We start from the raw sequence: 17,391 nt of genomic DNA, 5'->3' as shown, positions 1-17,391 counted from the left end.
CAACCTCAGAACCAAGAATAGTGATCTTTGAGAAAGTTTGGACTAAGTGACTTGTCATAAGTAATTTGAATTTTGTTAGATATGGCAAACCAAAAAAAATATATTCATGTAGCATAATCATATAATAATAGTATATTAACCATTTTTCACAATAAGATGAATGGTTGTTAAAAACTTGTGATACATGATACGATAAATCTCTTATAGAAATTGATACTTATAGCAATATATATCTTATCTTAAAGCATATCTTATGGTACATATAAGATACACGATACAATACATGATATAACAATACAATGATACATATATCTTCAATTATTTTCCATAATTTTTAAGAAAAATCAAATTTAAAAAAAAAAAAAAAAAGAATTTATTATATTAATTGTTTAAAATGTACTAAAAGATTAAAAATTGAACATAAAAAGAAGACATAGGTAAAATAATCTTATATGAAAAGCTATATTTTTGTTGTCAAATTCTAGATTAGAAGTCAGTAAGTTTATTTTTACAACGAATATTGAAGAATTTTCATTTGAATGGTTTAAATGTTGACATTGAAAATGATAGTAATTATGGAATAAAATTATTTTACTTAATATATTAGATTTTTTTTAATTTCTTTTTCAATGGGGAAGAAAGGATGACAAACATGATAAAATTGGAACTATATATATATATATATAAATATATCAATCAACAACACAATAACTGCATATGCCTAGTTAGAATTTGTAACTAAAAATCATAGCCAAACAATTTAAAAATTTTATATTTGTGGATTATGTGATGAATCTGTATATTAAAGTCATATTTTGTTAATTTAAACTTGTCAAAACACTAATATTCTATGTTTTATATGATATGATATAGTTTAACTCTTTAGATTCCACTATCTTTCATAAAATTGGTTATATATTACTTCACACTTCATACTTTCAATAGTGTATATAGATATATATTTATTTATTTATTTTTCACTATATAAAAAAACTTACGATACACGATTAAAAAATAGAAAAGCAATACACTATATGTTTTACGAGTTAACAACTACAATAAGATGTACCAATTAATAAAGCAAATGACAAGAAGATATTCATATCCTACACTGAGTAATACAAAGACAAGGATGATGAAACAGTTATTAAAGATGTAGACCTGAACTTCAAGTTCCATGACAGCCAGTTCGCTTTTGAAGTTAACCAGTGCATCTTCCTTTATGTACAACTGTAGAGAACAAATATTAAAATATGGTGTCAGTAGAAAGGTGGTTTTCCTAACTGAAAATTCTAACAGAGAGTTTGTCATTCAATACGCCTTGGTTTCAGATCCCAAAGGCTAAAAGGTGTATCCTTCAAATCATGATACCAGAGTTTGAATCCTGCTCCAATCAATCGTCAAGGGATCAACCAGGTAACAGCATAACTTTTCAATCAAACAGGGTACACTATACAAATTGGCCATAAGTAAGGTTTGCACATGACACATTATAGTAAACTAGTTTTGATTTCTTTATTTCTCTAGAAGAATGCCCATTTTTCCCTTGACTACTTTTGCAAAATATCTGAAACTAGGAATAGCATCTGCAATTTGAACGATAGTCAACATGTATCAGTAAAATTTTAATTTTGGTATAATGATAAAAGGCATTCTCTAGACCTACTGGAGAGGATTTAGACTTTAGACTGAGATTTTGTCCTTGTTGGAGGGTCTAAAGCAGGCCAACACCACGGATCTTTCCGACCTTCCAGTGGAGGAAGATTTTGCTACTGTCTTTGTATACACAAAGATTTCTTGTTAATTAAAATAGTTGAAAAAATTGGAAATTTGTAATGTCTAATCTATCCCCTTATTCTCCCTTAGAAAATATGAAAATGTCTACTCGATCACTATAGTTTGTAATTATGGATTAAAAAAAATGCTTTGGACTTGAATTTGGAATTGAGGATCTACCACTTTTGAATTTGTTCTTGAAAACCTCTGAATATTCAATCTCGATCTACAAAAAGCTTCAAATCCCAAGCTTGAAACCTTGAAGAACTTGATGAAACTTGAAGAATCTAGAAAAATCTTAAAAACAATCTTGAAGAACTTGGAGAAACTTGAAGGCATGCCCATTTTAAATCTGCTGAAGTATAATTTGAAGGCTTAGTAGGAGGTCCTGCTATTTCACTTTTGGCTTGTCTTGAACCTCAAATACTACCCATAATTTTTAGGGACAATTACAATTATTAAGATGATTATTTATTTTTTAATTATCAAGTTAATTAACTAGCAATCACACTTTAATTAATTAAATAATCAATTTTTATTTGGCTTAAATTTCTGTGCCCCCCCCCCCCCCCCCCCCCCCCAATGTGACACATGGAATTCCCCTTCTTTTTTTTATCTTAAGGGACCCAATACCACATGGCAACTCTTGATATACCCTAGGTGTCTTAGCTCATATGCTTTATGACATGAGATATCATTTGATTTCAAAGGACATAAATCCCATTGGAGTTCTATCTGCTAGATGTGTCTTGCATCATAAGTCCTGTGACATGTCACAATTTCTAATTTAGCCACTTTTGGACACACGTCATCTTATGACTTCTCCATTATTTATGCATACAATTAATTAATGGGTAAATTTTACCCCTTCACGGTCTTATTGACTGAGAAAGAAACAGGTTCAGGGAAGTCTGGTAAGTGGTTTTGCCCAATTTTTTATATTACTTCAGAGTTAGGGTGTTCTTTTTGTTCCTTGCTTAGCAAATCACGTGACATGCACTTAGCGAAGTGGGGAGCAAAGCATTGACTTCTTTTGTGGGGAATTTTGTACCTCGCTAAGATGTTTCAAGTGATTTTTGGATAGATACTTAACCGCCTTCAGTTTCTGCAGTTAGTTTTGTTTTCTAGAGCAGTACAAACTTATTTTCTTTCTTTAGGGCAGATTTTGTACAATTGATTGTGTTCTTAGGAAAGGATTTCTCATCCTTCTTCGTATTTACCAATTGCATGGTAATGAAATATTTGTTTCCAATGAAAACAATAATTTAATAAAGGAGAAATGGAAGAATAAATATTTGAGGCAATAAGGGCTGGATCTGAAGAATATGATTGACATGGAGGTCGAAGAGCCTCAGTGACCTTACCTCTCAAACACCTAACACAGACTCATTGAAACATCTATGCCTTTCTACAATTTTTTTTTTTTTTTTTTTTTTTTTTTTTGTGGTGTGTGTGTAGCTGAGATTGCAGACAACAATCAAAACAAACCAGAAAAATGGTAAAAACTGGTTCAAGGAAAGGAATTACATGAAACAATTCCTCCCTTGCGCTCTCTACAGAAGTGTCACGCATTGAGGAGAAAAAGATGCAAGGAACTACATGAGACAACTCTTCCCTATCACTCTCCTCGGCAAAAGTGTTGTACAATGAGGGCAAGGAGAATAAGAAACTCTTACCTTGCACTCTCCTCTACAAACATGTTGAGCAGTGAGGATGCAGTAGGCAGTAGACTCAACAAGGTAAACATTTAAGCTAAAAACCTTTCTTCAAAGAGGGTTGGTAACAGTTGTATCCTTTCTAAATAACAGAAACATGCCAACAAAATATACTTAAGAACATGTGGATTAAGTTTAAGTTTACCTCTAACTCTCTCACTAGCATCAGTGGAACAGACAATCAAACATCCATGGCAAATAAACAACAATGATTAAGGACACAGGACCTCTAGAGAGATCTTAAAGTTTTAACATTAACACCTTAGAAGGGATAAAGTTAATGAAGCATGGCACTGTAAGTAATGAATCAATCCCATAGCACTTTGAAAATTCACACTATCACAGAATGAACAATCTCTAACAACCAGTTATAGCTAAAAGCAGAAGTTCACAAGTGGGACACTTAGAATATGTATGAAAAAAGATCATAAATGGCAGAATGAATCTGTTCAGACCATGGAACCAAATGAGTGGTCCATCCAAATGTAGAATACAGGCACTTGCAGACCTGAGCCCAAAGTCAATTGTGGCTTTTCTTGGGGCACTTGCCTATTAAATATGGCATTACTTTCTCTTCAATTTCCGTGGGATGACCTTTTTAATGCTAAATAGAAAAACCACTTACACAAGTAGATGAAGGGATTTGAACCAGAGACCTTAAACGTGTCTTGCTATTAAACATGCACATAAAATTATATTTTTTTTTTTTTTTTTTTGATAAGTAAATAGGATATGCATTAAAAAAGGCTAATCGCCACAAAGCATACAGGGAGTATACAAAACGGCAAAAGCCTCAAAAAGAGAAAAAGGACCAAAGAGAACTACCTCCCCTTAAGTGGAAGCTATCCACTCCAAAAAACCTATAAGGGAGACAGACTCCTCACCTAAATACACTTTGGCCCAATTCCACAAATTACAGACAAAAGAATTCTTTAGTTTCTGAATATTCAACTCACCCCCCCTAAAGGCTAACCTATTCCTCTCCTTCCAAACCGTCCAAAAAATACATAACGGAATGGATTTCCAAATCTGTTTCCTTTTCTTCCCTACGAATGAGCCCCTCCAAGAGATAAGAGTCTCCTTTACAGTTTCTGGGAGGACCCACTTAACATCTATCAACCCAAAAATAATGTCCCATAGGGCTCTAGTCACTATACAGTGTAAAAGAATATGATTTACATTCTCTTCTGCACAACCACACAAAAAACAACAGTTTGGGAGTTGCACCCCTCTTAACTGTAGTCTATCCAGAGTAAGCACCTTCCCCCACGTAGCCTCCCAAGCAAAAAAACATACTTTAGTTGGCACCCTATCCACCCATATTCTCCTTGCGGGAAAAATTATGGCATTAGGCTTGTCTAGCAGCCTATACGCTTCTTTGACTCTGAACAAACCCTTTCTTCCCTGTCTCCACATAACTGAATCATCCTCCCTGGAGGGCCTATGGCCCCTCAAAGTGTGAAGCAGCTCCCCAACCATATCCAACTCCCAATCATTGAAGTCTCTCACAAAGACAAGATTCCAATCTCCTTGACCCGAATCCTGATCCCACATCTCCTCAATCGTAGCATCTCTATTCACAGCAAGGACAAAAAGGTGATTGAAACATTGGGACAACGGAGTGTCAGTGCACATATATGCATACATAGACATTCTTTTATATATTATATATTATAAATAGATTAATATAAAATTATATAAATAAATAAGACATTCTTTTATATATTATATATTATAAATAGATTAATATAAAATTATATAAATAAATAAATTTTAATTTTCTTACTATGTTTTTTATATAATAATTAAATACAAAACAAATATAAATTTATAAATAAAATTATTAATATTTTTAAATATAAAAACGTAATTCAACCTATGGCTCAGATGCAGTCACAGTTGGACAGCCAGGGAGGTACCTACTATTTTTCTTTTTTGTTTTCCTTTAAATTCTTAATTACAGTTTTAATTGTATTATGCTATGAGGTAGAAGAAGTGAATTCCGCCATTTGATTATTTGATCCTAGTTTCAAAAGGTAAGGTTCGGATGGAATTTTGGGGAAGGAGAAGAAAATTTAGGAATGATTTAGGGTTAATTAATAGTCAGCTTAATTAATGATTTGGAGCTAATCCTAATGTACCTCTTTGTTTGGTTACAATTTTTTTATTTGGTTTGTTTGGTTACAAGCTGAATTACGTTTAGTTTGAAAATAAAAATTTGGGGCATTTTCCAGCAAAAAAGAAGGGCTGAGTTTAGAAAAAACTTGCCTCAGTAAATGGTTCCATGACACATGCAGCAATCATGTTTCATGTTTCATGTTAGTTGACCAAAACTTAATGGGGTGTCTATGTAACATTTAAAACCACAGGAGGCATTAGAATCATCAAGAATGGTAAGTGTAATTTTCCCTTAACAATAAAAATTATATTGTCAAACACTAATTCAGTCTATCATAATAATACTGGGAAAGATTTCCTCAAACTCTAGTTATTAAGTCCCAAGGGGCCATGCAGAAGGAATGATCCTAGATCTCTAAGGGCACATCCTTCTCATAAGAAACACTAGCTTTTCTCTCAAACCAAATTCCTTAAACGGTGGATAAAAGAGCACAAGTGAGGAAAACATGCAATTTAATTGTCTCATTCTTCATTAGCCCTCCTAAGGTATTTACAAGCACCAAATAATCTCCCTTGGAGCTACTAGGGAATGCCTGCCAAGAAAAGAAGGTATAGCATACTACATAGCAGAAAGGATATTGATAAATAAAATGTCAACCGACTCTTTTTGTTGTGCATATATTTTATATATATATATATATATATGCACGTATGTAAGTATGTATGTCCAAGTTGAGGGATTTGTAACAATCTCTTGGCTTAAAAATTAACATTAGGATTTACTTTGTTATAGACCAACAGCTAAGCAACAACTTCAATATTAGGTGGAATGTTGGGTTTCTAGATCAAGTTAATTAGATAAAAGATAATTGAGGCTTCAAAAGTTAGAAGCCTATTAAACACACCTCTACTGTGAAGCAACCACCGACTACCATTTTGGTACTTTGTTAGGAGAAAATTTTTCAGAGTTCGGAGGGAAGTGAAGTTATAAATTTCCCTATCATGATGGGGTTGAGGTTCCAAAATATTAAATTTCCAGATTGGCATGCTAGGTATCAGAAAATCCTTCTCCCTCTAAGAAATGGAAAAATCCTAGAGAAATAATCATTTAAAGGGCTTGCCCATTGCAGCAAAAGAGGAAGTTTTTCAATGTTTGATTCTCCACCATTAGGCCGTGCAAAAATTAATTTAGGCATCATGTTCATGGTATAGGCATCCTGCATGATACAGGCAATATTGCATAATAGTTTTTATTGCATGTTGAAATCCATTAAAATAAGGTAAATATTGTAATGTGGGTGCTGAGCATTTATGAATATGAAATTGCATAATAAATTAGTTAGAAGAAACAATAGTCCAGACGAAATCTATACACACCTGTCGTTTGAGGATTCGATTCTGTTGATTGGCTTCACTAAGTTTCTTAATAAGTTTCGTTCTTTCAGAATCAACCAGCAGTGTTTTCAACTGTTACGAAATTTTGCACCATAGTTAATAAAATCAACGTGAAAAGGAACCGCTATGGGTGAAAGCATAGTTAAGCTGGTTCTTGTGCTACTCTACAATCATAAGGTATATGGGGTGGGTTCAGTCACATATTACCTTCAAAAAAATGTCACTAGTTATAATAAAGGGGGAAACGGAGACAAATTTCATGACAAACAAGAACAAAGAGAAATGCCTGTATATTACAGCATTTGCTTTTAAAATTATAGAAATTGATAAGCACATACTACATTTCAGGTATGCAATGCAGACATGGGTCTAAATTTATATATTGGCACAATCCTAATTTAATAAGTATACAATGTGAATGTCCAACAAAGAAAGAGAAGAATGCCTTGCTAAATTGTTACTTTCCAAATTATAATTTCTTACCACGTCAGCATATCACATAATAATGTCAAGATGAGTGATATTTATAAGTGTAGAATGCCATGTCATGCAGAAAACTTCTTTTCATCATAACTAGGTTATCTACCAGTGTTGTAGGATTTGAAGGACAAAAGAATGCAACTGCTAGGCACAAACTGACATCCAGATGTGTATCCAAGTGCATAACATAGCTTTGGACTTATTTTGTCTAGATCAAGAATTACATATATAGGTGGACGCATGATTAAGATGTGGTTACATCTGTGAATCTTGTAAACAAATAAGTGTACTAACATCAGCAGATATTACCATGGCTAGGCTATATAGCTTGTTTGGGATGGTGTTTAACTTCCACATTTAACAATAGAAAAAGAAGTAAAAGAAATTACTACTGCAATGCGATTAAGTTTATGTTTGGGCACTATATTTTATAAATGTTTCTATCAAATATAAAGATAATTAAGACATTTCTAAAAATTTATAATTAAATAAAGTATGTTTCCTACATCATGTTTGAGGAAAAGCTTGTACCTTCCAGCTTCTTCAAAACGCAGATAAATTACATCAGGAAATATGGATCCTGTGGTTTAGGATCCAATCCAAACACTCTTACAACTTGCCTTCAACCTTCAAATGCTACTTTTTGCATTTGAGAAAACCTCCCAAACAGGGCTTCTCTACCAGTGTCCTAGAATTGGAAGGACAAAAGAATGCAACTACTAAAGACGTACACCAAAATGTGTATCCAAGTGCATGTAACATAGCCTTTAACTTATTTTATCTAAACTAGCAATTACACATATTTATGGATGCATGATGCAGATATGGTTATATATGTGAATCTTGTAAATAAATAAGTAAGTCATATATAACTTATTTACAAGATGCACATATTGTAAGTCATTCTGGAGGGGGAGTGTGGGCTCCTAGGTTCTCTAGGCGAATTAATGATTGGGAGGTGATCGAGGTGGAACGCCTTCTTTTGAGGTTGCAAGGGAGGAGGGTTTATAGTGATGTGGAAGATGAAGTAATTTGGACTAAGGCAAAGGACGGAAGATTCTCAGTTAAGTCTCTTTACAAGGCATTGGATCCGGAAAGACGTGAAGAATTTCCTACAAGCATCATTTGGAATTCTTTGGTGCCTCCGAGGGTAAGTTTTTTTACTTGGGAGGCCACGTGGAAAAAGTCCATAACCTTGGATCGTCTTCAGAAAAGAGGGTTCTCCTTGGCTAATAGATGCTATTTGTGTTTGGTAGAGGAAGAATCTATTGATCACATTCTCTTGCATTGTGGGTTGGCCAGAAGTTTATGGAGCTTACTTTTCTTCCTCTTTGGAGTTTCTTGGGTGCTCCCCTCTTCAATAAGAGAGGCGTTATTAGGGTGGTTGGGGCCTTGTGTGGGAAAGGAAAGGAAGAAAGTGTGGCATTCAGTTCCCTTGTGCCTTTTTTGGATTGTTCGGAAGGAAAGAAATAGTAGGCCTTTTGAAAATGTAGAGCATTAGATTCAAGGGTGTAAATCGGTTTTACTTTGTAATCTGTGGGCGTGGACCAGGGGGTTTTTTGTTTCTGGTCCCACTTTCATTGTAGATTTTGTTGATTGGTTAGGCCATGGGTAAAGGTTTTTTTCTCTCTTTTTTGTATACCTCCTGTACACGTTGGGGTGCTTCCTTGAAGTGCCTCTTTTTATTAATATATTTCTCTTTATTCATCAAAAAAAAAAAATAAGTATATCAGCAGATAATTCCCAAGGGAGGGAGGGAGAAATTGAGAGAGAAGAGAGAGAGAGAGAGAGTACACAAGGCAGATTATTTCTACTCTTGAGCAACACAAGTAACAAAGGGAGAAGTCCTAGATAAGAAAATAATCCATGATTACAGAGTACTACTCAATCATATCCTTTCTCAGCACCAATCAAGAAATAGACCAAACTTGTCGCCAAGTCCACAACCAGTTTGGTAAAGGAGCATTTTTCGAAGATCCAAGATTGACATGTCTTAGTAAGCAAGGGAAAATGAGACAAGCCATATAGAGTTACAAAACCAAGGCAAGCAACATCACAGAAACAACACCCTACCTCCAATGCAGTATAAAAATAAAATAAAAAATAAAAAGTAAAGTTAGTAAAACTTTACCTCATCACTGCCCAGCGGTTGGTCAAGAAGTTCCTCAGGTGAATCTTCAGAAGCATTTTCATTATCACTTGAATAATCTTGCGAAAATGGTGATGAAGATTCCTTATCCAAATTAATGGGCATAGAATATGTTCTCCACAATTTCTGGTGCATGGACTGCTTCCCAACAAAAGCTTGACATGTAAGAGCACACTTTTGAGAGCCCACCCTTAAATTCCAGCGAGTCACATTACATCGAAGACCACGCACATCCTCCCAATCTAAATTTGTTGATTTCCATGAAAACCATGACACTTGATTTTCAGGACAACCCCTATCAAAAGCAAAGCAGAAGAGGGGTGCGGAAGGTAAAGATATTAATAATATTGCTAAATTGATATCCATATAACTTTTACCTTTCCGAACAATAAGTAAAGGCTTGGTTAAGAGAATTAGAGCAGAAGGCAGAGAAGCCAGTAAACTATTATCAAACGATCAAAATATAACAAAACATTTGTTTAAGTTTAGAAGGTAATTCCCCAGATTTGTCATGAAAGATTTATGCACAAGATTCAGGAGTTCTCCATATCTGTTTCCTTCTTGCTGAGCAATGGGCAAGGAATAAAATTTTAACATGATGAATGTTGTAGGACTTGCCCTCTATAGGTGAGATTCCCAGAACACCACAGGAAGTCATGAAATGAAGAAGCATGTGGACTATTGCACATCAAAATCCACATTCTATGAGGGAGTTTCGGGATTAAGAGTTGGGCATGGTGGTGGAGTATATAAAGGCCACATATGGCATTCAGCCTACCTGAGTAGGGGAGGAAGGCTTGAGATTGGAAGCTTCTAAAGGATGGTGGTTTTGCATCACTACCAGCATCAGAGATTTGAGATTTAATTCCTCCAAAAAGTTTCTTCTTTGTTTGAAGAGCAGTTTGAGAGAAGATTTTGACTATTGATCCCTTTTAATGTAGTGGATGGAGCATGGCAAATTGCATGTGTATGTGCAAATCAAGTAACAACTCAGTTAATCAATCTTTTGATACATTGTCCAATTGCCTAGTATTTGTGGGCTACTTTTAGTGCTCTTTGGGATTTTCATTGCATCTGACATTGATCAGAAAGTTGCTAGAAAGCTCGCATGATAATTGATCAGTAGCAATAGAAGAAGGTCTCTGGTGCATGTTAAAACGAAAGGAACAGAGAAATCTTTGAGCGAGTTAAAAACTATGTAATCAAGCTCAAAGAAATTGTTGAGATTTTTGTATGCAATTTAAGATGCCAAGGGTGGTATATCCTGCACCGTTGATGTTTTGATTTTTCATTGAATTTCTGTAATTTCCTAAATGTAATGGGTGCTTCATCTTTACCACCACACCTAGGTTTTACCTTTTCTAACGCTTTTGTATAATATTAACTTTATATAGCAGAAAAGGCAAGATTACTTTCTAAAAACGGAAAGTAAATTCAGTTCTCAAGTGCACATTGAAGATGTTTACCTTGAAATACCTATCATATGGCACTCCATATTGAAAACTTTTTAAGAAAGTAAACATACTAAATTAGAAATCTCATGAATTCAAACAGAACTGCTTGATATACAACAGTACTACAATCAAGGATGGAAGGCCACTAAAGTGTGACAAACCCATGTTTAACAAAGAGTGAAGTTGCTACAAATAGGCATTGAAAATTAATGTAGCATATTATTTGCTAGTATCAAATGTGAAGCAACTGAGTAATTGATGCATGTTCCAAGAAACTGAGTTAATCAATGCCTCTAGATCATAGTTTTCAATTCATAGATCATATCCTATGTTGTTTTACTTTATTGTTGCATTAGAATTATATCTTATCATTTATTGTAAGCTTTTACATAATAATAATAAATAAATACAAAAAAAAATGTTTCCATACATCAACCATAATATATGCAAGAAAAAGTACAATTGTACAAAACAATGTATAATCAATTTCCTAAAGGACAATATGGTTAAAAGACGTAAGTATAGGCATTCATCAATTTTATAAATTTTTTGATAGCATTGTACCATAGTGTACCATTCATGTATTCCAGTATACTCTTGACATGAGGCATGTACAGGTAATACATGTACAGAAAACAAGTGCATTATATTATGTATCAAAAACAATTTGACAGCATGCTCTAGTTAGAATATTTTTCAGACATGACTAAGATCTCTCAGGACTTGGACACTGAATTCACCATGAAATAACCATGTTAGGAGATATTCCTTAACACTTTGTAACGATCTCTTAGAAATTCGCCTACATGTAGTCCACAAAGCTATGATGGGGGTTGAACCTAAAACCAAGAATGTCTTCTTCCCAAAATTGAGATACAGATTCAAAATCCATGAAGCTGGGATCAAGTTGTTAACTTTTGAACACTCTATACAGCACTGAATTCCAGTAGTATATGCAGAATAGTTCAACATGATTATTGGAAAATATGCTTAAGCATATAACAACTTTATGCTAAAAAGCAAACATTTCAAACCAGGGGTTCCTTTCCTTGATCATTCTTATGTTTCTGTTTTGTTCTCCTTTACATATGAGCAAGTATAGACCAAATTATGGCCCTTGTGTTACAACCCAGCCCAACAGCAGATTATATAAGACCAGTAATACAATAACTAGAAAACATTGAATGCAAATACAAGAGAAAGAAAACATAGGCCCTGCTTGGATTGGCTTTTTGAAAGCCAGAAGCTCTTCCTTAAGCCCAATAAGGGCTTTCTATATTATTAAAAAGCTTTTAAAATGGGGACAAAAATTTACCAATCAAAAAAAAAAGAGAGAGAGCTTTTAAAAAGCTTTTAATAATTCAAATAGTTTTTTAAAAACCAGTATTTGGATATATTATTGAAAAGGTTTTAGCTTGAAAAAGAGCATAATAGGGCAGCAAGAAAATTCTCGCTTTTCATGGAAACTTTTTTTGGCTTCACCAGGAATCTGTTTACTTTCCAATGGAACTTTCGTAATATCAGGGTTGCCTCTGTTGAAATTATGGTTCCAACTTCACCTTTAGCTTTCAACTAAAGCCAGAAGCAAGAAACTACCCAAACAAGGCTTTAATGTATTTTAATCAAAACCTACCTACATCGATGATTGAGAAGATCCACCACAATATTTTACTACAGTAGAGAACACCATAATTGTCAAGCCCTAAAGAAAATCCCATCTTCCAGCTCCCTATGTACCCCTATCTTTTACTTCTGTTCTAGTTGTCATCACCTCCTGCATATAATTTTAAGATGATTTAACAAGTTCAACAAGGACCTGCAAATGCATTTGTATGGATGAGTTATTTGGCCTATATTTAAGGCCAAGTAAGCCAAGAATGACATCAGCATAGGTTGTTCAGAACAATATGATTATCCCTAACAGAAGATATGACCCTGGATATAGTTGTATAGCAAAAACGAATTCATGCAGCCGATCCATGCAGTTAAAATAAAGGCTGTGTTGAGTTGTGTTTGTGCAGGTTTCTAACCTATTTCACCTTTGAACCAGGTTGACAGTGTTTCCATCTTTAGATGTATGGACATTTCTAATTTTTAAATTTGTCTATAGCCCCTCTGGGCATAAAATATAAACACAAGAGAAACGAACTGAAGCCAAGTCTATTTTCAGCATGACCATCACTACCAAGAGTGTTCTTAGCAATAAGTCTTCAGCAGCCAAACCAACCTCCCCCATTTCTAACAACAATATCACCATTGTCATGACCTACCATAAAATATTCCACCATATAAATATAAGTAAATAAATAAAGAAACAAACAAATAGACATTCATATATACAATTATATCAAGTGAACCCTTCTTGAAAATGTATGAGCTGAATAACCAAAATACAATGCCATTTTTTTAGTTGAAGAAAAAGGATTAAAGTACTAACTTTGGAAGTCTAAACTCTTCCAATTCACCTGCTACTCTCAGGAGCAAATAAACCATCCTTAGGCTCCATTTAGATCACAAAATGTATGATACACAACATCAATGAAAGGAAAAATGAAAGAAATAAAATGTGAAGGATGTAAAGAGATAATCTGGAGTTCAATAAATTTTTCTTTCAATCCTTCTCCAAGTTTATTCCCCTTTCACATAGAGAACAAACAAAACTGAAAATGTAAAGTTTTTAAATAACTTTTATTATATTCCATTTTCCTTAATATTTTTCATTTCAAACCAAACAAGAGAACTTGGGATTCCTTGCTTCTTGGTCTGTTGGTTCGTTTCAAAATACACAAAGCATTAACTCCAACAGTGAGAAAATTGAAAAAATAAAATTAAGAGTAAAAAAAGGAGGAACATGCAATGGAATGCACAACACAAACCACTAGAAAGTTGGTGCAACAATTTTAAATTAAAGGAAGGGTGGGTGAAAAAAAGTTCTTCAAAAAACTTAAAAATTCGTCAACAGCCTACCAAAATCACTAGATAAATTCCACTGTCCTGGGAAACTCTCTGGAAGATAGAGTATAACCTTCCCAAATATAAAGAAAAACTCCATAAAAAGAAACCCAACCAAAATAAGAACTCAAGATGAATTCCCAACATTAAGGGTGCACTACATTTGCAGTGAATTAGGCGAATGAACAGGAGGCACAAACCCCACTATTGCATGGGCCAAAATGATAAAAATACATTCCCTTGGTTCGCATTAGTCCTACCCCATTCTTCCTCAAACCACCCACCTTTACTTAATTCTTCAATAATGAATAAAACCCAGAAACGGGCGTCCGTGAAACGCGTCATTTGAAAATCTTTAGTTCAAACTAGTACCAAAATTACAACGCCTTTTTTGGAATTGGCATTTATTCAAACATATGGTGAACTAACTTGAAGTTCCAATAACAAACAACCTAAAACATAAAACGAAATCAATACCAATCTATGCAGCAATTGAAAGCGCAAAAATTTATTGGTTTCTCAACACAGAAATAGAAACCACAGAAATATATATTAAGGCACTTACAAGGCAGGTTGGAGTGAAGTTTGTAGAATCAACGAGTTCATAGGAGTAGCAGCAGCTGAAGGCACAGGTATAGGGCTTGTGTGTGGCAGAGAAGCACAACTCTCAGGAAATACACAAGCTTCGAATATCTTCTCGCCACGTGACACTTTGTGAGAGAGCAACTTCTTGCTTCACAAAAAAGAGCCGATGCACGTGCCAGCGAGATGGGGAAAATAAATTGTAATAAAATATTTATATGAATAGTAATTTGGTTGGCATCCGGGGCATTTTTTATTTTTAGTATCCAAGGCAAATCGAAGAGTTTTGGGCCAAACTACCCTTACCAAAAAAAAATTAATTTAATCACTTTGCCAAACTTATATTTAAAATGATTTTTTCATTATCACATAAGAGTCAAAACCTCAATTGTAAATTGAGACTTCAATTAAAACATGAAACCTAGGTGTTAATTGCAATTTCATTTTTTAACATAAAACCTTAATTAACAATTAAGGTTTCGTTTTTGAACTAAAGTCTCAATTGGCAATTACGATTTTATTTTTTAACTAAAATCTCAATTATCAATTGAGACTTTATTTTTGTGGAAAGATGATGTGGCACTCACATGATGGAAATGGAAAAAATATCATATTGAATATAAGTTTTAAAAGAGACCTAAAACGGATAATTTTTTTATCAAATGGGTTATTCCAAAATTTCAAATTGAAAAAAAAAATTAAAAAGGGTTATTTGTAGAAGTATAAGGAATTTAAGAGTTTATTTATCAGTTATTTTAAGAAGGTTTTTAGTCTTTTTTTAACACTTAAAAATAACTTTTCGGTTAAAAAAAAATTAAGTACTAAAAATATTAGAAGCGTTTTTTAGAATTACTGTCAAACTTAAAATTCATTTGATAGTAATTTTAGAAACACTTTTTAAAAATTTAACACTTGAAATTTTTTATCATTCAAATGTTAGAAAAATTAAAAACGTTTTATAAAATGACTATCAAATATATTCTTAGAATCCATTTAATAGTGTTTTTAAAAAATACTTTTAGCCTAAAAAGTGTTTTTGAAAAAAAAAATCAAGTGTCGGAAAATTTAGGAAACACTTTTAAAATTTTTAAAAATTATTTATAATGTTGAAAAATCAATTTTTTTTTGGAGAAAAAACTTCATACAACATTTCATGAAAAAGCATTTACTAAATGCACTTCAAATAAAAATAATGTGAAATGCACTTGTATTCTAAATTGGTTTTGACCATGTTGTTCAAGTGAGAACTCCCATATAATTCATATTTACATTGAAATAACAAAATGCAATTAGGTCTTGTGCCAAATGCTTATACTTTTAACAGAGGAAAATACAAATTCCATATAACTTTGAAAAAAACAACTTTAATATGAATAATAAAACTCTTTTTATAAAAGTTGTCTTTTCCATGAACAATTAGTAAATTGATTTATGAAAGAAATGAAATAGTAAAATATTAAAATATAAATAATTTTCAGCAAAGTTGTTTTTTAAAAAAAAAAATTGAAAGCTTAATTTTTTATAAATACCTAATTTTCATTAATGATGTTGCTTTCAAAAGATAACTTTCTTAGACATTGATTTTCTTAAGTTAAAATTTTAAATTTTTTTATTTTTATTTTTAAAAACTTTACAATCTTTTACCGGATAACTCTCTCTTGGACCTTGGCATGTGAGAATGGTGTGTTCTCTTTCTAAGAGACTAAATAGCTAAAGTTCCAAATCGTAAACCCTTAGGGGTTTATATTAAGCTTACTTGTAAGCTTAAGTGACTCTAGCTCATTTTAAGCTTGGGTCACTTAATCTAACCCATTAGGTCATAATTAATTAATTGACCATATTAGGCTCCAATTAATCAATTAGTCCGGTCTAAAAGGACAATTCATAAGCTCTTATGCAACTTTACAAATTTACTAAAATCCCATTATGCACATATATGAATAAAAAAACTCAAATATTCCTCAAATAATGTGTCATCAAGGGGTATGAACTCGAGCAAGAACCACTTGAATTCATAGGAAAATATTGACCCCTTCGAAATCTAATTTTAAAGATAACTCAACATCTCACTACAGAGAGTCAATTGTACTCCAATATCCTACAATATTATATTGAAATAGGAAACTTGGATTCAAAACTTACTAACAACTGTATGCAAGCTTCCCATAAACTGATATTCATAATCTAATGAAGTGAATGTTATTAACCTCTATAGTCCTTGAGTCTCAAATCTTCCTATTATGTAATCAACTGACATACTTTAATTTTCTAAGAGTATATATCAAATTTCACTTAAGGAACTATTGTGGTTATAGTTTTCATGATCGTCTGTCCATAGTGTTAGAAAAATTAGGCTAATCCAACCTAAGGTAATCACCTTAGGAGAAGGGAGGGGGGAGGGGGAGAAGAGAGAGAAAGAGAAAGGTAAATAGAGTGATGGTCTTTTTTTGCAAATTTAATTTATGTGAATACAAGAGACAATTATATGTAAATATATAATAAACAATATAAAAACAATTGCATATAAAGTAAAAGAGTAGGAAAGAGAGAATGCAAATACAAGATTTTTATAGTGGTTCGACGTAACCTGGCCTACGTCCACTCTCCTGTAACTTCAATTCCAAGCTTAAGGTTCCACTAATTGAAGGCTTCCAAACCAAACCTTCAAGCAATACAATTGGATTATGGTTCCAATCCACCATCTTGGACTTTTGACTCCAAGCACCCTTTAAAATCCTCAAGAGATATCTCACTCTTGAACAACCCCTCA

General features: G+C 33.2%; 1 protein-coding gene across 1 annotated transcript in view; it reads right to left on the bottom strand.

Moving 5' to 3' along the window:
* LOC117930164 (protein PTST, chloroplastic) overlaps positions 1-14,752 on the bottom strand; it is a 33,593-nt gene extending 18,841 nt beyond the window's left edge. The window contains 4 exon segments of the mRNA XM_034850656.1: positions 1,162-1,230; positions 6,987-7,076; positions 9,616-9,928; positions 14,605-14,752. Of these exon segments, the coding sequence (XP_034706547.1) occupies positions 1,162-1,230; positions 6,987-7,076; positions 9,616-9,928; positions 14,605-14,645 (513 nt within the window). The 5' untranslated portion in view covers positions 14,646-14,752.
* Between the last annotated feature and the right edge of the window lie 2,639 nt (positions 14,753-17,391).

This window comes from Vitis riparia, chromosome 14 (genome assembly GCF_004353265.1).
Source record: "Vitis riparia cultivar Riparia Gloire de Montpellier isolate 1030 chromosome 14, EGFV_Vit.rip_1.0, whole genome shotgun sequence".
Classification (NCBI taxonomy): domain Eukaryota; kingdom Viridiplantae; phylum Streptophyta; class Magnoliopsida; order Vitales; family Vitaceae; genus Vitis; species Vitis riparia.
This window is presented reverse-complemented; position numbering and strand designations above follow the sequence as displayed.